The 24,481-nt window shown below is 39.2% G+C and overlaps 1 protein-coding gene across 1 annotated transcript; it reads right to left on the bottom strand.

Moving 5' to 3' along the window:
- Window positions 1–7,501: 7,501 nt before the first annotated feature.
- On the bottom strand, window positions 7,502–8,440 carry LOC118836547 (olfactory receptor 51B5-like). The gene has a single exon (XM_036743800.1). The coding sequence runs from the start codon at window positions 8,438–8,440 to the stop codon at window positions 7,502–7,504; it is 939 nt and encodes a 312-aa protein (XP_036599695.1).
- Window positions 8,441–24,481: the final 16,041 nt, after the last annotated feature.

Genomic DNA, 24,481 nt, shown 5'->3' with positions numbered 1-24,481 from the left:
ATGAAGCCTGATGATGGAATGCCTAGGAGCTGGGGGAAAACTCTTGGCTCTTCCATTGCATAAATCAATCTCCAAACTTATCCCACTTGTTAAATTAAATTAAATTAAATTATTGATTATTAAATTAATAATTGGAACTGCGGGCAGTCCAATGCCTAAGATCCTGCCTTGTACTCTGATCACTAGTAGTGTACCTTCAGACCTCTGTCACTCTTCCTACATATGCTAATCCAGCATTCAACTTGGCTATGTAATATCCTCAATGTCCTTTAAATCCAAATAACTTGTACTATTTGAAAATTGAAGTGAAGTTATAAATCATATAGACAGATGCATACATACATACACATATATATACATACACTATATATACAAATATATACACATACATAAATTTTAACTAATTTCAACATATGTATGTCTAACACATAAGCATTTAGTGAGTACCTACAGACAGAAGTTACAGTGACAATGATAGTCATCACTCTAAGCACTAGAGTTAAGAAGACAAAGGCAAAATAGCCCCTGTTCTCAAGGAACTTACATTCTAATGAAAGGAACAACATATATAGGCCTATGCCAAACACGATATCCTAAGTAAATTTGGATTAGCAATGATGAAAAGAGGCTTCATGAATGAGACATCGTATATGGGTCTATACTCATGACCTGCTGCTCCATTTTCCCTTGAACAGACAATTCAGAATTAAGCCAAGTGATGATGAAAGACTGATTGACTAGATACAGCCTAAAACCCAGAGATTTGGAGTCCTTCCTTTATGTCCTTGCAAATATCCCCAAATTTAAAAAAAATCTTTTTCTCCTATATCCATCTTCTACCCTAGAATCGTTGTGTTCACATGTGTATATGTGTGTGTTTTAGCATGTATGTGCATCCTCCTAAAGTACTCCTCTGGTGTCTCCTTGTGACATAGAGATGACCCTGTGCTCTGCTAGAATTAAAACAATCATGGAAGGGCCTGTAATGCTGCAAAAGCTTCAAGTATGACCCTGAGGATGCTCTGTAACATAAGCCAAGCTAAGCTCAGAGAAGACCATCACCAGATAACCTGCCACCAGGTGATGAATTTTTTTGTCCACAGCAACTCATAAAAACAGAAATAATTATGCCAATGAAAACGTGGATAGTTGCAATATTGAGGAGAATATGGTAGATATAGATAGATATGACATGATATGACATGACATAATACATAGCTAGATGACAGCTAAAGATTGAAAGCTAGATAAATAAATGGAAACATGATATAGTTGATAGATAACGGACACACTTTATCACATGTATCTTACCTATAAATGAATGAGAGAAAAAAAGTTATTAATCACTTACCAGGTGCCATACACTGTGCTAAATTCTAGGGGTACAAATGCTTAAAAACAAAATAGCCTCTGCTTTGAAGGAGCTTCCACCTTATATAGAAAAGTAATGGCTTGGGAGAATGATTTGGATCTGCGAAGTCACAGGGAGTTAGTGGTAACACAGAACAATATCTCTCTCTCTCCATCTCTCTCCCTCTCTCTCTCCCTCTCCCTCTCCCTCTCCCTCTCCCTCTCCCTCTCCCTCTTCCTCTCCCTCTCTCTCTCTCTCTCTCTCTCTCTCTCTCTCTCTTCCATCCCACTCTTTCTCTCTCTGGCTCTGTGTCCCAAAAGTCTTACTGTAGTTTTAAGCCTTAGTAACTTCAAAAGTCTAAATGCTACAAAGTGACAAAAATCACCATTTGAAATATTAATTAATTAAATTTCTTATATATTTATTTTTACCTTTGTGGATCTTGAATAGTAAATTTTCAATTATAGTTTCAACAAGATGGCACACCCTATCATTATGTATTCTGTGTGTGACAGTCTCTGGATGAGCCTTTCTCAGACCAGTGGATCAGTAGAAGAGCTTTTCTTGCTTGGCTACCTTGGTCACCTGAACTATCTCCATTAGAATTTTTCTTGTGTAGCCACATCAGAACTGTCAGGCATATACCAAAACTGTTTCCTGGATGATTTTAAGTCTAAAATTACAAAAGCAATTCTTTTAGTCACTGAGCTGCATCTGAGGAAAGATTTTTTTTTTTACAATTTGAAAATTGACTAGAGTTATGTATAGCATAGGACAATGGTTATATTGAATTTAGATAAGAAATATATCAATATTTTCAAAATTTTAGTAATCTATCAAATGTTATTTCTCTATAGTTTGTTATATTCCCTAAGGTGTTAAAGCTTAAAACTCCACTAAGGCTTTGGGGACTTTCTTGATTTAAACTACTTCCTTTATCATACTTCTAGTGGCCTTACTCTGATTTATAATCTGACTCCTCTCTGATACTATCACCATGACACTGCCCCAAATATAGACCTAACTGCTGGATGCTGAAAGAAAAAGGGGCAAGTGAGCTTTGTCATCTCTTCGCTCCCTAACCCCACTAACTCAGCATTCCCACCACTGTCACCTGCCATGTTAGAACTTAGCAAGTGCTCCTGAGAACCAGCTTGTCTATCAGTGAATCTAGTGCAGGGAACTATAGAGCAGAGAAAAAGGAAAAAGAAAGGATATGAAGGGAAGATGACAAGCCAAGGCAAGGAAAAGCCTATTGGATGATGTATCATGGCCTTTTATTGAGTATTTTCCTTTAATTCTACTTGTTCACTTTGTCTGAAGTCCTTGTGGCCTTAACTTTCATTAAAACAAGGAGAAGATTGAGCAATGACCTAGTCACTGTCTGTGAGAACATATTGAGCTCATCGCTAGGATTGTGAGGAATCTCTAACCATATTCATCCTAATTTCTTGCTTTCCTCCCAGTCCACATTCTTTATATCTAGTTGTGTCCACTTCTATTCCCAGGACCCAACATCCCAGCACATACTATTGCTTTCTTCCTCATCTCTCTCACTTGTGTGTGCCTGCCCAATATCCCCTGTCCTCACATACCTTTTGTCCTATGTAGATTCCCATGTTCTTTTGGAATGACAGGAAAAGGCAAGATCATTTAAATAGTTCTCTTTTGGATTATCATGGGATTATATGAAGTCCCAGAATCCTTCAGTACATCTATTAGAAGAGGGGTGCTGAGATCTCTAGCTAAGGGAGTAGAACCATAGAGACTGCTAATTGGGGTGGGGTGGATGGGAAGCTATAGGTTGAGTCTGGCCCCAGGAGGATGGGTCATGTGGTCAAGTATCTGGATACTCCAGTTAAGAACAGACCCATGTTTATTAAGGAAAACTGTGTAATCTACAACAATGTACATGAATAATTTAGAACCTATGAATTAGAGATTCATGAGATAAAAGTTGTTGGTGGGGCCTGTCAAAGGAAGTGAATACTCAAGTATGGCAAAATCACTCTCTCTTCCAATTAATGTAGAAAGGCTTAATTTTCCAATTGATAAATGGTCAGAGGATAAGAACAGGCAGTTTTCAGATGAAGAAATCAAAGCTATCTATAGTCATATGAAAATGCAATTTATTAGAGAAATGCAAATTAAAACAGTTCTGAGGTATCACCTCACACCTTTCAGATTGGCTAATATGACAGAAAAGGAGAATGATAAATGTTCAGGGGATATGGGAAAATTGGGACAGTAATGCATTGTTGGTGGAGTTGGGAACTGATTAAATATTCTGGAGAGTAATTTGGAGCTATGACCAAAGGACTATAAAACTGTGCATAGCCTTTATTTCAGCAATACCACTACTAGGTCTGAGTCCCAAAGAGATTTTTAAAGGCGGGAAATGACCTATTTATGCAAAAAAAAATGTATTTATAGCAGCTCTTTTGTGGTGGCAAAGAATTGGAAATTGAGGGGATGCCCATCAGTTGGAGAATGGCTGAACAAGTTGTAGTATTTGATTTTAATGGAATTCTATTGTGCTATAAGAAACGATAAGCAAGATGCTTTCAGAAAAACCTCGAATTATATGAAATGATATAAAGTGAACAGAACCAGAACATCATGCACAGCACAGTACAGCACTATTGTGTGATGATCAACTGCGAAAAACTTGGCTATTCTCTGTAATATAATGATCCAAGACAATTCCAAAGGACTCATGATGAAAAATGCTATCCAGATCCAGAGAAAGAATTAATGGAGTCTCTCAGATCAACGAATACTACTTTTGACTTTTTGTGTCATTTTTTTGGTCTGCCTTTTCTTTCACAACATGACAAATATGGAAACACATTTTGCCTAATTGCACATATATAACCTATCTAAAATTGCTTGCTGTCTCAAGAAGATGAAAGGGGAGGTAGAGAGGAAGGGATAGAATTTGGAACTCAATTTTTTAAAATGTTAAAAATTGTTTTTTCATGTCATTTGGAAAAATAATGAAACATTATTCCAAAAAATGTAGAAAGGCTTCCTAAAGAAGGATAGTACACAGGATCCTCTTTGGTGAGCATTGGATGGGGGATGGAGGGAGATGGAAGTTTCAGGCTCTCAGCACCATTTACCTAGACCGCCGTAATAACTTCACAGAATGTGAGTTGAAAAGGATGCTGGAAGACAACTAGTCTAAACTATACATGACCAATGCAATTGACTGTCATCCAGCTACACTTGGAGAACACTAGCGGTAATTCATTTCCCTTTTTCCAGCCCTAATTATTAGGAAGTTTATTCTTATTTCAGGCCTAAATTTGCCTCGGTGACTTCCATCAATGATCCTAATTCTTCCCTCAGAGGCTTAGTGGAAAATAGTCTCATCTCTCTTCCTTATAGCTAGCTATCAAAAATTTGAAGATAGCTTTTGAATTGGATCCCGTCTTTGACTTTTAGGCCAAACACACCCAGTTCTTGAACTTTTGGGCACAAATATGAAGTGATTCTGATTTCCTTCTTTTGAATGTTCTCCAGTTCTTTGTTCTTCAATATTTCCAGCTTAATGTTCTTCCTAAAATGTGATGCCCATAAATGAACACAGTACCCCAGATGTGGTCCAACCAGGGCAGAATACAATGGACCTATCTCCTCCTTAGTCTTGGAAACGTTGCCTCTCTTTATTCAGTCCAAGATACCATTAGTTTTGTTATTATTGTTGTTTTGGGGGGCTGCCATAATACCCTGTGACTAGTCCACCAAAACCCTAAATCTTTTTCCGCTGTTTAGTCCCACCTTCCCTGTCTTGTACTTTTGTAGTTTTCTTTTTTCTGCCAAGTGAAAGGCTTTTTATTAATCTTGCTCAATTTTATCTTATTGTATTTGTTCCAACATCCTCACTGTCTCATCTGCTGGAATTTGCTCTCAGCCAAAAACATAAGTAATAATTTATTGAATTGCTTTTATGAAAATCTCATCACAAGAGGAATATCTATTCTTAATATGATTGTTGATAAAAGGAAGAAACATGTTGCTTCCATGTTGCCTCCTCTATTAGAAAGTGAGCTCCCTGAAAACAGGGACAATTTTTGCTTTTTTTGTATCCCCATGAACTTAACACAGTGCTCATCAGAAATAAATGCTTCGAAATGTTTTTTTCCTCAATTTTATGAGGAAAGGGACCACTTCCTCTTAGAATTTGTGACAGAGAAGTATATGAAAGCCAGAAAGGATATGGCATGTGCCATAGATTTGGAGAAATGTAACAGTGTAAATTAGGTAGACTGAAACATAAAGTTCTAAGCATATTCAATTAACTAATCAGGCTAGCAATTATCAATAAAGGGGGTCTCTCAATTCCTTAGTCATTTGAAAGACCATGAGCATGAGGTAGGACTTACTAGACTTCATATAGTTTTGGAAATTACAGGAGAACAAAAAACCGAAAGCATCACAGATGGAAAACAATATGATTTGTTACAAAGTCTGAAGTATCATAGATGATGGAAAACAATATAAGCAGGTGAAGTCAGGAATGCAGTACTAGAAATAACCCCTCCTTTCATCTTGTTGCTAGGGAAAGTTCACTGGTGGTCTCCACCTGTATGGTTAGTTACAGTCATAGCAATAACAGATCAGACTTTCTTGAAGGACAGCCAGCATTGCAGAGTTAAGAAGGAGTTAAGAACTTCCTGGGGCCCATCTGCATCTTGCAAAGCTTATTAGTGAGATAACACATCTTCCTTAATAGTACATGGGCAGTAAAATGTGTAAAAACAACATGTTTCTTTGATTTAAAGTGATTCATGGGACAACTTAACTCATAGAGGTTAGCTGAACTCCTGAACTTAAACTCAGAGACAAAGAAACATGGCTTAGGCAATTTTACAACATATTGGAGCTTATATGGAATAGAATCAATAAAAAATAGAATCAAAAAATATGATTTTTATCATAAATCTGATTTCAGGTTTGGAACAATGATAGATAGCAGCTCACTAACTAAAATTTTATAGGGAAAATCAGTTCATGTTCTTCTCCATGACTGATCCCAATTTGTGTCTATTTTTCCACTCATGGTGTAAATAAGTAAGAATTTGTAAATAAGTAAGAATCAGGAATATGTAGGAAATGTGTTATTTTGTTGCTATACAAGTTTAATAAGTTTTTAAGTATCTTGGATTATTCTTTTGGAAAATATAGGACAGTATGGTCTGGACAATCATAAAATTAGATAGTTTCAAACTTGTTGAATGGCCACATACAATGAATAAGCATTACTTACTTGAAATTGGGAGCTTCTGGCACAGCGACACAGGCCTAGACCTTAGGGCAAATGCATCCTCCCCTTTCCCAGATGATATATAGGTTTGAACACCCTATTGTTGTGGTTGTCTACCTTGGACATTAATCCTGGGTATCAAGGGAAATGGGAAGGGAGTAAGGTTGGGCAAAGAGATATAGAATAGTGGTCAGGATTCAGGCTCCAATCCATGCTCTAAAAGCTAATACTCTCCCTTGCTTAAGGCTTACTGGGCTATGAAAGTATGGGATCAGTCAGGTTGGAATATGGGCTACTGAAGCTGAAAAAAAAAATCAGAGAGAATGTATAGTTAAAGATCTGCCCTACTTAAGGAAGGAGATAAACTGATCCTCCCTTAACCTATGCATGAATTCTACTAAATGTGATCATCCATGCCCATTCGCCTCTCATATAGACACAAGGGAATGTTGACATAGCACTGTTAAAATGTCTGGGACGTGGATGGAGGTGTGTAGGAGGCACAATTTGGGGAATGGGAGGGTCTTATTGTCTAATTGTCACCCAGGTTGCCCCATTATTGTGAAACATATTTACATCTGGATCTTCTGTTTCAAATTTCCTCTCAGTTGTCAAATGACTGAAGACACTACAGACCTAAGTCCACAAGTGATTTGGTTTTGTTTCATACATTCAGAATGTCGGGATGTTTTGTTTCATACATTCAGAATGTCGGGATGGACTTAGTGATACCTAAAACAAGTTCAAAATGATGCCTAGAGAGTCTTTTCAGTGACTATGTAATCCAAGATGAATAAACACCTGGGTCAGGCCCACTGCAGGCTCCATGATATTTGATTCTCATATATCCATACCCAATGAGTTGTACCACAGAACAAAGGCTAAAACCTGAATCTGGGCAGAGAGAACTTGCGGAGGATGCCATTCCTGATCTGTTTGGTCTTAACACTGTAGATTATTGGGTTCATAAATGGGGGAAAGAGGAAATAGACATAGCTCATAGTGATGTGGACCACATGTGGGACATGTTTCCCAAATCGATGAATGAGAGACAAACCAATCACTGTGACATAGAAAACCAAGACACAACAAATGTGGGAAATGCAGGTGTTTAGGGCCTTGGTCCGCTCCTCTCCAGATGCAATGCTCATAACTGTTTTCAGAATTAGTATATAGGAGAAAAGGATGATCAGAGAGTCCAAGAAGAAGGTAAATGAAACCAGAACCATAGGATAGATTCTATTGAAAGTGATATCTGCACAGGCCAGTTTGATGACATCCTGGTGGAGGCAAAAGGCATGAGAGAGGACATGGGAATGACAGTAAGGGAACCAATGTAGTGGGACAATTGGGGGTGCCACTAAGATGCAGCCCCTCAGCAACGCCCCAACCCCAATTTTCACCACTTTGGAGTTGGTGAGGATAGACCTGTATCTTAGTGGGTTGCAGATGGCAATGAAACGATCGTAAGCCATGGCAAGCAAGACCCCTGACTCCACTATAGAGAGTGAGTGAATGAAGTAGGCCTGGGAGAAGCAGACTTCAAGTTGAATCTCCCTCTGACCCAGCCACAGGACCCCCAGCACTGTGGGCATTGTGGTTAGGGTCACTAAAAGGTCTGTGGCTGCCAGCATGGCCAGGAAGTAGTACATTGTCTCATGGAGACCATGGTCATCCTTGATGAGAAAGAGGAGGGTGCCATTGCCAAGAATCACAGAGAAGTACACAACAAAGAACGGTATGGAGATCCAGTGATGAACTGCCTCTAGGCCTGGGAATCCAGTCAGAAGGAAGGGGGATAAACTAGTATTAGACCACATAATGGTGTATGGGTCTAAGACTTAGTGAGCATTGCTTAATAAACAAAAGCCATCAGGGCCTGTCTAGGAATATACAGGGTGTCAGTCTGTCCCACAGTGAGGTTGTTCAAGCTTCTAGAAGAAAAAGAGTGAAGATTTCAGAATATAGCTTGAGCTTGAACTAAGTATTAAACTCTCCTGTTTTGGTTACTTAACCTTAGCAGAATTCCTCAGCTTTAGAATCTAATAGGTACCATTTTTCTGATCATTTCATCCCTTGGTTGTCTGTTCTTTGCAGTTACATATCTGTTAATGGAACTCATTTGCCTTTCTGCTTAGTTGTAGTCCGTGGCTCCCAAGATATGTATCCAATTATACTTCTTGTCTCAAGAACACAGGTCTCTCTTTTTCTTTTTGCATTTTCTCCCTGTAAGTCATCATGTTATCAGCATGCTCTCAGACCTGCATTGGTGACGGAAAACATTTATAGACAATTTACAGACAGACTATTTATCATTTAGGCTAAGATATCATAGGATTAATGGTTTAAAGCTTGTGGCACAATTAGCACAACCTCCTCATTCTACAGATAAGGTACCTGAGTCCCAGTGAGGTTAAGTGACTTGTTCAGAGTCACACAGATTGTAAGGGGCTAAGCCAGAATCACAGGTCCTCCACTTTAAATGAATGGCCAGGTCCAGTATGGGGGACAATTCATTTCTGGTTTTCTCCTTCAGTCTAGATAGATGTTCCTAATTTTTTTTCTGTCTTTTTGAAGTCTGATTATGCCTGTGGACCCTTTCTCAAAATAATATTTTTAAATGCATAGGGCTACAAAGGAAACCAATTGTATTGAAATATAGTTATGGAAATAATTTTTAAAAGTTCACAGGCCCCCAAATTAAAAACTTTTAGGGCACATAAATTTCTGTAACCCCATCCATGTCTTCTTACCTCTCATTCTTTCAGTCTGTCTTCTCCCCTGCTCCTACATAGCCCTCATCTTCTGTTTCTTAACTAGAGATTCTACCCCTCTCACACTTCTCTCTTTGGCTTCCTCCCACTTCAGAAACTTTACTTCTGATTCCTTGTTGCAAGGCAGGTTGCATCACTTCCTGAATTAAAATCTATGTCTCTAGTGGAGAGGAAGAAATGGCACCTTCTTTCAGCCTTGACACCTTGTGATTATATAAGTACAGAGGCACCTGTGAATCATTACTATAATCTCACTAAAATATATGTCACCTACCTCTATAGCATAGCAGGCCTTAATCAGATCCCTATAAATTTCAAGGGGAATACACCTGTTACCTATTCAGGTGAACTCACAGAATCATCAAATTAAAGAATTAGAAGGGAATTCAAAGACTACCTACTCTGGGCAAAAAAGATCCTCTCTACAACAGACTCATCCAGACTTGCCTTCAAGACCACCATTTCCCAAAGGAGCTCATTCTACTTTGAGACAATTCTACATAACAAATTGTTTTTCTTTCTCTTGCATCAAATTTAAATATGCATCTTAGTATTGGCAACACATTGCTACAATTTCTGCCATCTATAATCAAATAGATCAAGTCTGCTGCCTCTTCTCCATGACAGCCCTTCAATGGTTTCTAGGAAGCTACCTTATCTACACTAACTTTTCTCTTCTCTAAGCAAAACACCTCCAGTCCTCTGACTGATCCTCATATGACATAGACAGCATCATGGTTGCCCTTCTGTGAGAGCTCTACAGGTGATCAATGCCCTTCCTATAATGGAGCCCCTAGAACTAGACACCGCTGCAGATGTGGTCTGATATGGGCAGTGGACAGTGGCACTATCGCCTCCTCATTCCTGGATTCTCAGCCTCTCTTAGTATCATATTTGCCTTCTATATTACCAAGTCCCACTGCGGACATGTACTCAGCTTGCCATCCTTTAACACCCCAAGATCTTTCTTTGAGATGAACTGGCTTCTGGACAAACCTTTCTTATCTTTTATGGTAAAATTGGTTTGGTGAGCCTAATTGTAAGATGTTACACATTAAATTTCATCTCACCCAATGTTCTAGCCACATGGCTTCCCTGGAATTATGAAGAGCTTGGGTGCCAGACAAAGGAAACGAGTCCTCACTGAGAGATGGAAACATCTAGGTGGCACAGTGGGTAGAGCACTGGACCTGGAGGCAGGAAGATCTGAGTTCAAAGCCAGCTTCAGATACTTATTAGCTGCGTGATCCCACCTAAGTCTAACTCTATCTGCCTCAATCTCTTCATCTGTAAAGGATAACAATAGCACCTACATTTTAGGGTTAAATGAGGATAAAAAGAGATATTTGTAAAGTGCTTTGTAAACCTTGGCATCCTTCACTCTCTAAAGATAGAGTTTTGTAGGAAAGTTTTTCATATTCCCTTTCTATATGCTCTTCTGGCCTCCCCTTGCCTCCCCTTTCCCTTCTTCATCTCAGTGTCATTGTTTCTTTCCTCTTCCCTCCATCTGGAACAGCAGCAGCTTCACTGAGAATCACTTGACCACTACTAAGCCCAAGACTGGACACAAGGTATACAAGTCACCAACAACATTTTGTTTTGCAGCTTAAGAATTGCCAACCACATTTTTTACAACATCCTCTTGTGTTCAGTGGTACATGTATTATGTCACCTATATATAGGAGAAATCCGAAACTCAAGAGAGGTTAAATGATTTGCCAAAAGGCCCAGAGGAACTAAATGAGGAATATGGTACTTAAAACAGGTATTCTGACCCTAAAGCTAGATCTCTTTCCACTGCTGCCTACTCTCTTTTTCCTCAAGCAAAGTAAGCTTCTAAGATTCTAAGGAGAATTAAAGGATTTTACAATCAAAATCTTAGTTTTGTAAACTGGGATAGTGAGGCACAGAGCAGGAAAAGGACTTAACCAAAGGCATTTATTTAGTCATAGTTTCTTGGGATTCTGCCTCCCACTATAAAGCCAGCCTTGGATAGTAAAGGCCTTCTCTGATCCATTCTGCCCTGCCACAGACCTAAAGACTTTGGATCAGTCCTAAGATTTTGACTGACTTACTCCAACATCAGTCAAACTATTATCATGAGACTTATCACACTGGCTAACACAGAGACGAACTGAGGCAAACTGTCAGAAACTAGGCATTGCTGCTGTGCCTTATGCTTTCTAATAACCCCTCCTTCATTTCTGGCCCCTTCAGTCTGCCAGGGCCTTATTATGTCTAGGATCCTGAATTTAGTGATGGGAACTGCCCACGGGTCTCTGAGGGACAATCCCTGGGGGATATAGGAAGGATGAGAGGGAAATTCTAGACATCGTACTAGGAAAGAAATTGGGAGATGAGAATAATATTTAGGAAAATGGGAATCCTGCTGCCTTCACAGCTCACAGTAATATCACCTTTCTATTGAGTCTCACTCAAAACCCGAGTTTTCAACCACCTTTCCCACAAGGAATGTGGCTTCTTAGCCCCATACAAGAGGAAAAGGTGAACTTGATATCAACCATCTCTAGCTATCCAAAGCAGAGTATTCTTCACTAGGAGAGTATTTGAATATGAAACTCCCTGGCATCTCTTGGTGGCTATTTGGGCCATAAACTCATGGTTATTCCTTCTTAGTCGGAGAATTTAAAACATTGGAAAGAACCTTAAAAATCAATACATCCGCTGCACTCATTACAGAGATGAGGAAACTGAGTCTCAGAGAAGAAAAAAAACACATAGCTATGACCCCTTGGGGAGTGTGGCCCTCTACATTGTACTTACCATGCAAAGTCCTTAATTCCAGATAAAGGTATTTTCTAATCCACACCACCTCCTTTTACAGACTTCTGGGAAGCATAGGCAATCAGCCCTGACATTCCTTCACTTCTTCTGAACTCCCTTTGCCCCCAGCTTACCAAAGGCACTGCTGAAATATTGGGATGGGGGTGGGAGGGCACTATGACCTGACTGAGCTCTCAGGTTGCAGGCTGTCACCTCTGATTCTGTTGGAATCCCATCTATCATCGGGGTATTTATGCTGCAGACTGGCTCCCCAGAGCCCTTTTCTCTTCTAAAACACGGCTCTTGGGGAATCTCTCCTCAGCTTCCCTCTCCAACTCCCCCTTTTCATCCTCTGTAAGGATCTGGGCCCCTTGAGCCATATTTTAAGGCTCTCATCACCCTGTGGTGATGTGGAAGGATTAGGGTAGACTTTGTCATTCACCTGTAATATTAACTTCCCTAGAGCAAAAAGAGAGGCACTCTGTTATAGGACAAAGTCTTGGACTCAGATTCAGGGCAACTGGATTTGAATTATGGTTTCAACCTTTCTAGCTGAGACACCGTGGATATTTCATTTCATCTCTAAGTCCCAGTTCCCTCTTCTGCAAAGTGAAGTTAATAATGCTTGCTTTACCTGCCTTGGGGGATGCTATGAAGAAAGTACTTATCAAACTTGAAAGCACTAAGGGAATGTGAAATGCTCCTCCTTCTACCCAAAATCTTTAGGGTGTCCCTACTACTTTTCAAATAAAGCATCGACTCCTTGGCTTAACAATTAAGGCTCTTCACAGTCTGTTCCTACTTTATCTCTCTAGTTTTGGTTTCTACTACTCAATCGTTATGAATCTCATATTGCATCTGGAGTATTCTTCTCAGTATTTCCACAACAGGAAACATGTGTGTGTGTGTGTGTGTGTGTGCGCACGCGCGTGCTATATGACTTTACTTATGGTATTCATGAATAGACGGCTGAGTGCCACAACTATCGAGAGCATGATCCGGACTCAGGAAGACTTGAGTTCAAATCCAATCACAGACGCTAGCTTTGCGACTTTGGGCACACCTTTACCTCTTTCTGGCTCAGTTTTCTCCTCAGTAAAATGGGGATAACGATAGCACCTACCTCCCAGGATTGTTGTGAGGATCAAATGAGATATGTAAGGCCTTTGAAAACCTTAAAGCAATATATAAATATGAATTATCATCATCATCATTATTCACAGTACCTGCAATTTCCTATTCTGTCATTCCTTCCAGTTCATCAGCATCATTCTTAAGTCTCACCTTCTCCTGGAAGATTGCTATAATGACTTACTTATCAGTCAAATACAACTAAGTAGCAAAACATGTCCTCAAGTTCAGGTTGTCCTGTTTCTAAGCCCCATAATGCTTTGCAGTGAGCAGGCAGTAATGTCCACTTCTCCAAGCACCTCCTATTAAGGTTTTATTTTGCATCTCTCTAGTGCACTTTTCACGTATCATTATGTATTACGGTAGATTGTATATGTCTGCCTTAATCCTCAGATCAACTATATGAACACAGTGATTTTGAGCATTCTCTGGAAGTAAGACACGGACACTCATATTTAGTAGTAACATAGATTTATTGCAAGTGTTTGCAGGGTAATTCAGGCATTAAGCAGGTGCATCAAAGAAGGTGGAGAAATGCCTTATCAGCCAGCACCCATTTTAACATAGTCACTTCTAGTTGCTGCCTGCCCCTTGAAGGCATGCTGGGCCCTTGGCATCTGAATGAATTCTATGGAAGGAAACGAGGATGAAAATAAACATTTATTTAGTGCCTGTTATGTACCAGGGCCTTTATAAATATTATTTTATTTGATCTTCATAATAATCCTATGTTATTGTTATCCACATTTTACAGTTGAGAAAACTAAGGCAGACAGTCTAAATAACATACCTAAGATCACACAACTAGTGTCTTGTGGTCAGATTCAAATTTAGGTTTTCCTATCTCCAGGCTCAGTGTTCTATCACTGCAAATAAAAAGCTGCTACTAGCAGAACATTGCTCTCATGCCTGAAGGATTTCTTTTTTTTCTAGTGTTCAAAGGCTTTATTTCCCTCAGGAGACTTCAGTGGACATGTCTTCCTGCAGCACTGGGGCTTTATTTCTGTCTTTTCTTCTAAGACAGCCTTGAGCTAGGCACTTCATGGGAAAGCAGTGGCTAGGAGAAACAAGTCATGGGGGTTATGTCTGGGAGCTATGAGAGCCCAGGAACCATACATAGCCACTTAGCACACTGTTTTACAAGTTAGCTCCATGACAGTTGATGTGGGTGGTGCTGCTAAAATACTGAACAGCTCACACCTAGCCCATTTTGGTGACTTCTGCGGCCTAGAGAAACTCAGTTTGCTACTTACCATAGGCCTCTGCCCAAGCTCCACTTAATGGCTGTATTTTGGGCCTTCCTGGCTTAGAGTGAATGGTTCTCTTTGGAACAGTAACCCTGAGGGTCTTCCCCTCTCAGCTTAATTATTTTTTTTCTTTTTCTAATCAAATGGGCCATCCCTTGACTCACTTCTTAAAGAGGCCTATTCACTGAATGGGCCTTACCTCACTCTAAGAGAGTATGTGAAAAGACCCTAGCCTACAAGGGCCAGGGTCTCCCATTGCATCCTGGGTCATCTCCAGTTATCCTGATGAATATCAGGTCACTGGACCCAGATGCCTCTGGAGGAGAAAGTGAGGCTGGTGACCTTGCACAGCCCTACCTCACTGAAATCAAAGTCAACTGCAAGTCATATCATCATTTCACTGATGCCATGGTCCTCTTCAGAAGCAAAGGACAAACACAACCAGCCAGGAAGTATACCGTACTTTGTAATTTAGCCACCAGGTGGCACTATCACCAGTCAAATGGAGTACTCCCAATGGTGCTGGTTTTTCCTGAAGGCTGTACTAACCCTACTCATTACCAGAGGGTGCTCAGCCAAAAGCTATTTCAACTCTCCTTGTCCCTACCCAAGTCCACTTTGGTGGAGTCCCTGAATTTGTTTTTATTAATATTTTGATAACAATATTTCAAAATAATTGAGATTGTTGGCAATTCAATGTATTTTATTTTATGCATTTAAAAAACATTATTCTGAGAAGAGCTCCATAGGCTTCACCAGACTGTCATGTCCAACTCTTCACAACCCCTTTTGGATTTTTCTTGGCAAAGTAACTGGAGTGGTTTGCTATTTCCTTATCCAGTTAATTTTACAAATTAGGAAACTGAGGCAGAGTTGTGACTTGCCTAGGGTCACACAGCTAGTAAGTGTCTGAGGCCAGATTTGAACTCAAAAAGATGAAAAAAACTTCCATAGATATGGAAATACAATTGAAAAATTAATTTGAAATAGTAAGATTATAGAAATCTCCATCAGAAAGCTGTTCTCAACCTATGAGGTCAATTTTCAGAGGTCACTGGATTCTATCAACTTAAAATCAATCAAACAATAAACATTAAGCACCTATGATGTGTCAAACGCTGTGCTAATCACCGGAGATATAAAAAAAAAGGCAAAAATATATCTCTGCCCTCAATGAACTTACAATCTGATGGGAGAGACAACATGCTACCAAATCTATACAAAGTAAGCTAAAAACAGGCAGGAAATAATTAGCAGAGGAAAGCACTATAATTAAAAGGGATTGGGGAAGGCTTCCTGTAGAAAGCAGGATTTTAGTTGGAACTTAAAGGAAGCCAAGGAGGTCAGTAGTTGGAGCAGAGGAGGAATATTGTTTCAGGAATGGAGGACAGCCACAGTCTAATGGGGAAGACATCACAGAAACAATTATATACAAACAAGATCAATGGGGCAGCTAGTTGACCCAGTGGATGGAGTACTGGCCCTGGAGTCAGGAGGACCTGTGTTCAAATCTGACCGCAGACACTTGACACTTATTAGCTGTGTCTACCAGATTAATGATAATTAGATCTATCCCAAAATGGAATAGGCAGCCTCAAGAGATGGTAGATTCCTTCTCATTAGAAGTCCTGGACAAGTCACTTAACCCTGATTGCCTCAAATATATGTATATATATATATATATATACATATATACATACGTATATATATGTGTATATATATATATATATACATATATACATACGTATATATATGTGTATATATATATATATATATATATATATATATATGCATACACACACTCAGAGTAATCTCAGTGGGAAAGCACAAAAGTTAAGGAGAATCTAGGAAAGCCTTCTAACTGAAACTTGACAGAAACCGTGGAAGCTAGAAGTCAGAGATGAGGAGGGAAAAAGAGAATTCCAGGTATGGGAGACAGCCAATGAAAATGATTGGAGTCACGTAAGAGTGTTGATCTCAGAATATGTAGAGGAGATATAATGAAGTATAAGAAGACTGGAAAGGCAGAAAGAGGCTGGGTTATGAAGGGCTCTCAAAGCCAAAGGAGAAATCTTGTATTTGATCATGAAGATAATAGGGAGCCACTGGAGTTTACTGCATAGGGTTTATTGCACATGGTCTGGTCTATATTTTAGGAAGATCACTTTGACAGCTGAGTGGAACATGGATTGGAGTAGGGAGACAATTGAGTCAGGAAGACCAATCAGCAGGCTATTGCAATAGTTGGAGTGTGAGGTGATAAGGCCCTGTACCAGGGTGGTTGCAGTATCAGAAAAGAGGCGATGAGGAGTAGATGGGAGAGATGGTGTGAAAATAGAAAGAACAGTATTTGACAAGTGATTGGATATTGGGGGGAGAGGACTAGGAAGAGAGTGGTACTCTCAACAGTAATAGAGAAGTTAAAAAGAAGAGAGGGGTTGGAGGGGAAAATGATAAGTTCAGTTTTGGACATGTTGGTTTAGATATCTACAAGTAATCCAGTTAGAGGTATCTGATAGGCAGCTGGAGATCCAAGACTGGAGGTCAGCAAAGAGGTTAGAACTGGACAAACAGATCTGAGAACCATGCATCCAATGTGCCGGGGGGTTTACTCTGTTGCCCTTGGTTTTTGTGAGAACAAAAAGCTCACTGGCTTTCCATTTCTCATCCCTCACTGCATGAATGGCCTACCTCTTTTTTCTAGTTTGTGCTTCTCTTTTATAATATCTAGTACTTGGTTTCCTATACGTGACTCTCAGTTGATGTTAGGCTGCAGTCTATTATTTGTTTCTTCATTGCCCTTGGATGCTGAAGTATTATTCCATGCTTCCGATACAGTGCCACCTGAAGAATACTGGTGATATTGTAGCTAGTAGTTATCCTTTCCACATCACGACTTTCCCCATCGCAGTCTCGATATATAATGAGTTGGCATTAAGAAATTAAATGGAAATTTGGGGGGACTTTGGCAGAAGCAGCAGACAACACATGACAGACAGCGAACAATAGAGAGTCTATCACCAAATACTTAATCCAATTTTTACAATAAGATAGTATAAACAACTTATAAAAGAAAAAGAAAAAATTCAGATTCTTTCTCTAGTACAAAGGAAGGGCCAAAAAATTTTATGCGGATTTTTCAGATCACAGGTGCTATGATCTAGAGAGAATAACTGTATTATATTTAGGATTTTTGTACCCATATTCATTAATGGGGAAGAAAAAAGTTTTTAAAAAGCTATGTAACTTTATTATTTTTTAAAAGGAATAGCAAGTTTTACATAATCAATTGGCAGTTTCCTTTACAATCATCTTTTTTTTAAATTCTATTATGTTATGGAAATTGTTTTATTTCTTAAGTTCAGAATAAAATAAATATTTAAAAATAGACTATTCATTGTTTTTTGCAGGGTAGAAGGCAGGGCAATTGGAGTTAAATGACTTGCCCAAGGTTACACAGCTAGTAAATGTGTCAAGTGTCTGAGGCTGGATTTGAACTCAGGTACTCCTGACTCCGGGGCCAGTGCTGTACTCACTGCGCCATCTAGCAGCCCAAAATAAGAAAAAAGGCTATTGAACATTATACATAACCACAGGTACATGGATTCTGTGATGACTAACCCTGGCAGACTTTGCTCTTCTCAGCAATACAAGTCTCAAAGACAACTCCAAAGGACTCATGATGGAGAGAGCTATCTACATCCAGAGAAAGAGCTATGGAGTCTGAATGCAGATTGAGGGACGCTTTATGCTTGCCTTTTTTCCCTCTTTTTTTTCTCTTTTGTTTTGGTCTTTGTTTTTTGGGGTTTTTTTTGTTTTGTTTTGTTTCTTCTTTCTCATGATTCATTCCGTTGGTCATAATTCCTCTTTACAACCTGACTATTGTGTAAATAAGTTCAATGTGAAGTTATATGTAGAAGATATATCAGATTCCATGCCATCTTGGGGAGGGAGGGGAGTAGGGGAAGGAAGAAAATCTGGAACTCAAAATTATATGGAACTGAGTGTTGTAAACTAAAAATAAAAAATCTTAATTATAAAAAAAATTTAAAAGACTATTGCTGATATAAAAAAAAATAGACCTCTGCTTTAAAAAAAAGTTTGGGCTGTATATTGGATCTGAATTGGAAGAGAAGATTTAGAGTCTAGATTAATAATGTGATGTCCCTTGTAAAAGAGAAATTAGATCCTTAGTCAACTAAAGGCTACTGTTATCTTGATGACTCATTGGAGAAGGACAGTAGGGGAAGGGTAGAAGGTTGGCCCCTGGCTTGTACAAAACTTGAGGGAAGAGTTTTGAATATCAAGTAAAAAAATCTAGATTTAAATTCAGCTTGTGCCACTTAGCATCTGTGCCACTGCCCATACTGGACAAGTAATTTAATCTCTCTGGGCCTCACCTTTATCACCAGAAAAATGGAGCGGGGAGCAGGTTGAGGAGAGAAAGGGAACTAGAGGTTTCTTCCTATGATTGTATGATACTTTGAAAAGTGAAATACTGGAAGCCAGGTGAGCCTAGTTGGAAATCATATTATAATAAGGTTTTGTTGTTGTTCTTGTTTTTTTGGGGGGTGAAGAATTTGGAACCCGAAATTTTAAAGTAATTAATGTTAAAAATTATTTTTTACATGTAATGGAAAAAAATAAAGAATAAGGGTTTGGGGGCTTTCAATCACCTAACCTTCTACTTGTATCATTCTCTACTGCTTTCCCCTTCATATTCTAGGACAAACAACAAAATGTTAAACCCACTGTCTCTCTGGGTGAGGATAGGGAAAGAGTACCCTCTTTCTCTTATAGTCCCCACTTGATTTAAGGACTATCAGTTGCCAAGATCCTGGGTAAACAGAAAGAAAGAACCTGTGAGGATTTCAAGTACTTGAAGGGCTGTGATCAGGAGAAGGAATTAGGCTTGTCCTAAAACACTTCAGAGGGTAAAACTAGGAACAATGGATAGATTACAGAAAAGAAAATTTAAATTTATCATAAGGATGAGATTAATGGTAATTAGAGCTATCTCAAAATGGAATAGGCAGCCTCAAGAGAGGGTAGATTCCTCTCGTTAGAAGTCATCCAAGGAATATGGATGACCATTTGTAGGGGATGTTTAGAGGGGATTTTTCATAAGGTTTAACTTAGAATCAATTAATATGGTATTTGCCCACTTAGAATTCCTGTGGCTTTGTAGCTGGAAGCTTTCACAAAGGAATGACAATTCTAAAGAGATTAGATCTGAGAATCAACTGGCAGGAGGACTGAATCCAGCAAACCTAAAATAATTCTGGTAATCACGTCAAAGGGTAAACATGTCAATTTTAAATAAATAATAAAAGGTCAATTTTAAAGCCAAATTCAATAGAAATTTAATCACCTCAGACTTCAGAAGACTACACTCCATAGAAGGAGAGTTCCCAGGACACATGAGGCTATTTCTATGTGGAAAAAAAAACAATGTGTTCCCCAAATGTTAACCTGACCCATCACTTGTTTCTACCTACTAAAGGAGTACAGTTATTTGTCAGTAATGATTCAAAATTTAATCAGAAAAAGAATCATTCCTCAATTGATAATCAAAGGATATAAACAGGCAGTTCTCAAGGAAGGGAACACAGACTATCATCATATGAAAAATGCTACAAGTCACTGCTAATTAGAAAAATGCAAAATAAAACAATCCTGAAATTTCATCTTACACTCATCAGTATAGCAAAGATGATCAAAAAGGGGGGGGATGTCAGCAGGGTTGCCAAAAAAACCAAAAGAATATTGAGGCATTGTTGATGGAACAGTGAATGGTACAACCATTCTGGAAAGCAATTTGGAATTATATACAAAAAGTTACTAAACTTTGCCTTTTCCACTTGACTCAGTTATACCACTGCAAGGCTTGTATCCAAAAGAGAAAAAAGCAGAAGGAAAAAGTTCTTTATGTATAAAACTATTTATGGCGGCACTTTTTATGATGCGAAAAACCGCTGGAAAGTAAGAGGATGTCCAACAATAAAGGAATGACTTAATAAGTTGTAGTATATGTATGCGTCACAATTTTATTATGCTGTAAGAAATGAGGGGGTAGATGAATTTTAAAAAGATATGGAAAGAGAGTGAAGTGAACAGAAACAGAATAATAATTTATACTATGCATCCATATCATAAAAAATGAACAATTTTTTTTAAAAAATTTATAAATTGATAAAGAATGTAATGAACAGAACCAGAACAGTTTATACAAGACCAACAAAGCAAAAGTGACCAACTTTGAAAGCTATAAGCAATGATCAATATAATAGACATTCAATATTGCAGAGGACCAATGATGAAATGTGTGATCCATTATAGAGAAGTGATGGATTTAGAGTAGAGAATCTATATACACATATACATATTCATACATATAAATCAGATAGATTGTGTGTGTATGGAGAGAGAGACAGACAGAGAGACAGAGAGACAGAGACAGGCAGAGACAGACAGAGAGACAGAAAGAGACAGAGAGTTGTTCAGTTTTTCAGTTGGTTTAGTCATATCCAACTCTTCATGATCCCATTCATTTATTTTATTTTCTCTCACAAAGAGCAGTTTGTCATGTCCTTCTCCAGATCATTTTAGATCATTTTACAGATGAGAAAACTGAGGCAAACAGGATTAAGTGACTTGTTAGTAAGAGTCTGAGGTTGGATTTGAACCCAGGTCTTCCTGACTCTAGGCCTATATTTGTGTACAGCCACTGGGTAAATTTGTTTGCTTGACTATACATATTTGTTACAAAAATTTGCTCCTCCCCCCACCCCACTGTGACAGGGTTGAAAGGAAGAGAAAATAAATAGATTTCTCTTTGTTTTTGTTTTTTTTTCTTTAAATAGAGGTAGGAGAGTACTACAGATGTGAAATGTATGAACTTTTAGACAAGATCACTATTATTACTTTTACTTAACTATTGTACTTTATTACAAGAAACCTCTTACAAAGTAGGACTAATTTGTAAATGTCTATAATGTAAAAAAAATCAGCAAAATAAAAATAATATCAGGACCTTCTAAAATTGGGCATCCTGTGGTAAAGCTCTGCTTTACCTCTGACTGGGAGTCTCGGCACCTAGTTCCTACATTTATTTTTTTAGATGACCTTGTTAGAGCAAAAACAGGTAACCAATGAAGAAGAAAGGGGAAGGGCAAAGCATTTATCAGCTATTCAGGGTCAGCTGGGTGGGATAAGGGTCTTACTATACTCTCACTAGGCCCATACCACCTCCTTCTTGGATCTCACTATTCAGAAGCTAATATCCTCCTCCTCAGTCCTTGCTACCACTTCATGGTTTCTCATGCTCCTCCCCCCTTCTGGAGCCTGAGAATCTAAATCTCAAGTCCCAGGCTGCAGGGACTGATCACCAGGACAGGGACTTAGGGTTCCTTAGGATATCTCTGAGGGAGGAGAAGATACCCAAGCAGAAATTCCCCAGGCATCTGATGAAAAAGGGAGGAGCATCCTGAGGAGAAGTCATCTTGGATAAATGTGCTACATCACCGGCCTCTGAAAAGACTCAAGTGACAATGGCAGGAATGAGCCCCTGGATCAGATCAGAGATTTTCCCCCAGCACTGTGGCTCTGGCTCTGGTGAGTGAGGGGGACTGGCAAATAGATGTAGGGTGTGTGTTTGCCTTTTAAGACTCTCCCTACCACCTTTAGAGATGGGACAAACAGAGAAGCCTTGTCTCGTGATTCTGGGGCTTCTGCATGGACATCATCCAGCCTAGAGGGACAGGTCCATGGAATTTTGAGTCAGACACCCACATAGAAAGATCCCAAATCCTCTCTTTGATATAACGGAAAGTTTATTTCTTAGAGCTAGTGGATATAGGTCAAATTCTTCTATTTACTTACTATGTGATTTTGGAAAAAAAATAATTTAGCCTCCTTAGATTTCAATTTCTTTATCTATAAAATCATAGAATTGGGTTAGATAGCTTCTGAGGTCCACTCTAGCTCTAAATCTATGACCTGGGTTCAAATCCTGTTGCTATCTGTGTGACTTCAGACAGATCACTTAGCTTCTCTGGACCTCAGTTTTTTCTTCCCTAAAGTCAGAGATTTAGATTAGATGTCCAATAACTTCCAACCCTAAATCTGAGCATTTCTCGGGATATCTGCAATGAGAATTAGGCCAGGCCTCATTATTCCCTTTCATAAGAGTCCACAGATTTCTAGAAGAGAGAAGAAAGAATTTAGGAAAGAGTAGATGAGAAAGGGATGTAGAAGCCTGAGGATATAATGTCCATTCTTCTCTTTTCCACAATGAACATCCCCTCATCTCCCTCAATATAAATCCCAGGGACCTCCCTCCCAAAGCATTTCTCAGGTCTCCAGCCAGGACCGAGAATGCTAGATGCTTTCTCTAGGTTATTGCTTTGATCATCTGAGATAGGCTGGCTTATGACCTGGCTTTCACTGGTTTTCTCTTCTCTCCCTCTTCTGTGATCCTTAGGGACCCAAGAACAAACTGTCTGAGTATCATAATAGGGCCAGGGAAAGACCAAGACTGGATTTTTCTAAGGTGCCACCTTAATGCTTTTCCTTAAAGAACCCTAGAGCTTGACATTTTGGGGTTCTGCTGGGCCCAGTGATATCCAAAAAGGCAAGAACACTTACTTGAGCTGATGGGTCATTGTTACCATAAACTATCACTACCACAGTAACTAAATGAAACAATATAGATAATTTAAGCTAGCCTCTTTCATGAAGAAATGATTACATAGAGGCCTGCAAAGGTTAAGTTATTTGTCCAAGGTCACCCAGGCAGTAAGTGGTAAAAGCTAAAACTGGAACCCAGATCCCTTGACTTCAGCTAAGTCTGTGGATTGGTAGAATGCTTTAATATGTCAATCAGTTAGTGGTTACCACTTAGTCTACACCTTGTGCCCAGTCATGTGCTTCTTAGTATACCTGCGCTATCAAGTTCCCCAAATGATGGCATTGTAGTGTATAACAGTAGCCACAGAGATCCAGGTGTCAGAGTGCGAGAGAACATAGAGAAGAAAAACAGAATGGACTAACAACAACAAAAGTAGCCATAGCTAGTGTTTGCACCTTCTATCTGCCAAGTCTGTACTAACTGCTTTACAAATATTACCTCATTTGATCTTTACAACAACCCTGTGAGGTAGAAATTAATATTATCCCCATTTTACAGATGAAGAAACTGAGTCAAACACAAGTTAAATTATTTGCCAAGAATCACACGGCTTGTTTCTGAGGCCAAATTTGAACTTAGGTCTTCCTAACTCCATGGTCAGCATTCTATTCACTGTGACACCTAGATGCCTTCTAAGGAGATTGAAGACCAAAATAGATTCCTGCTATTTGTAGAACCAGTAGAATGGGAGGCTTGGACAGCTGTTCTCCTTGGGCTGGGATGTAAGATGGAGGCCTTGCGTCTCAGGACCCTGAGTGGGGTAGGATCAGGGGCAGTTTGGCCTGGCTTGTGGGCAAAAGTCTAAGAAGATATCTCTCAAGGAGACGAAAACAGACTAGATTCTGAAGATGAACGGAGATATCCAGATCTGGGAGACATCTATGAGATAGTGAAGGTTTCCTGAGCCAAACCTCTGACTCCCTTTAGCTCTGCGATACTCCCAGTCTGTGCCTCCTAGTCAATGATATAAATAATTGCTATTACCATCACATAAGACATCTGACACAGTATTGGCTCTCATGACCAATGGGAAGGAAGAGAGATAGGAGGTAGGGGAAAGAGTAAATACAAGGCTGTATCCCCCAAAATGCACCACAAGGACCTCAGTGGTATCAGTTGGCGTCAAAGAACTAAGCTGGGTATTTCATATTACTGATGGCCCCAATCAGGAACTCAGCTTAGTGTTAGATTTGAGTTATCGCAAATTGGAAAGCTTTTGTTTGCCAGAGCCTCACA

The sequence above is a fragment of the Trichosurus vulpecula genome, chromosome 2 (assembly GCF_011100635.1).
Source record: "Trichosurus vulpecula isolate mTriVul1 chromosome 2, mTriVul1.pri, whole genome shotgun sequence".
NCBI lineage: Eukaryota > Metazoa > Chordata > Mammalia > Diprotodontia > Phalangeridae > Trichosurus > Trichosurus vulpecula.
The sequence above is the reverse complement of the archived record's forward strand: the minus strand, read 5'-3'. Positions and strand labels throughout refer to the sequence as shown.

What these genes read in the sequence shown, in the direction of transcription:
- LOC118836547 (XM_036743800.1), bottom strand. Translation starts at nt 8,440, where the DNA reads ATGTGGTCTAATACTAGTTTATCCCCCTTCCTTCTGACTGGATTCCCA.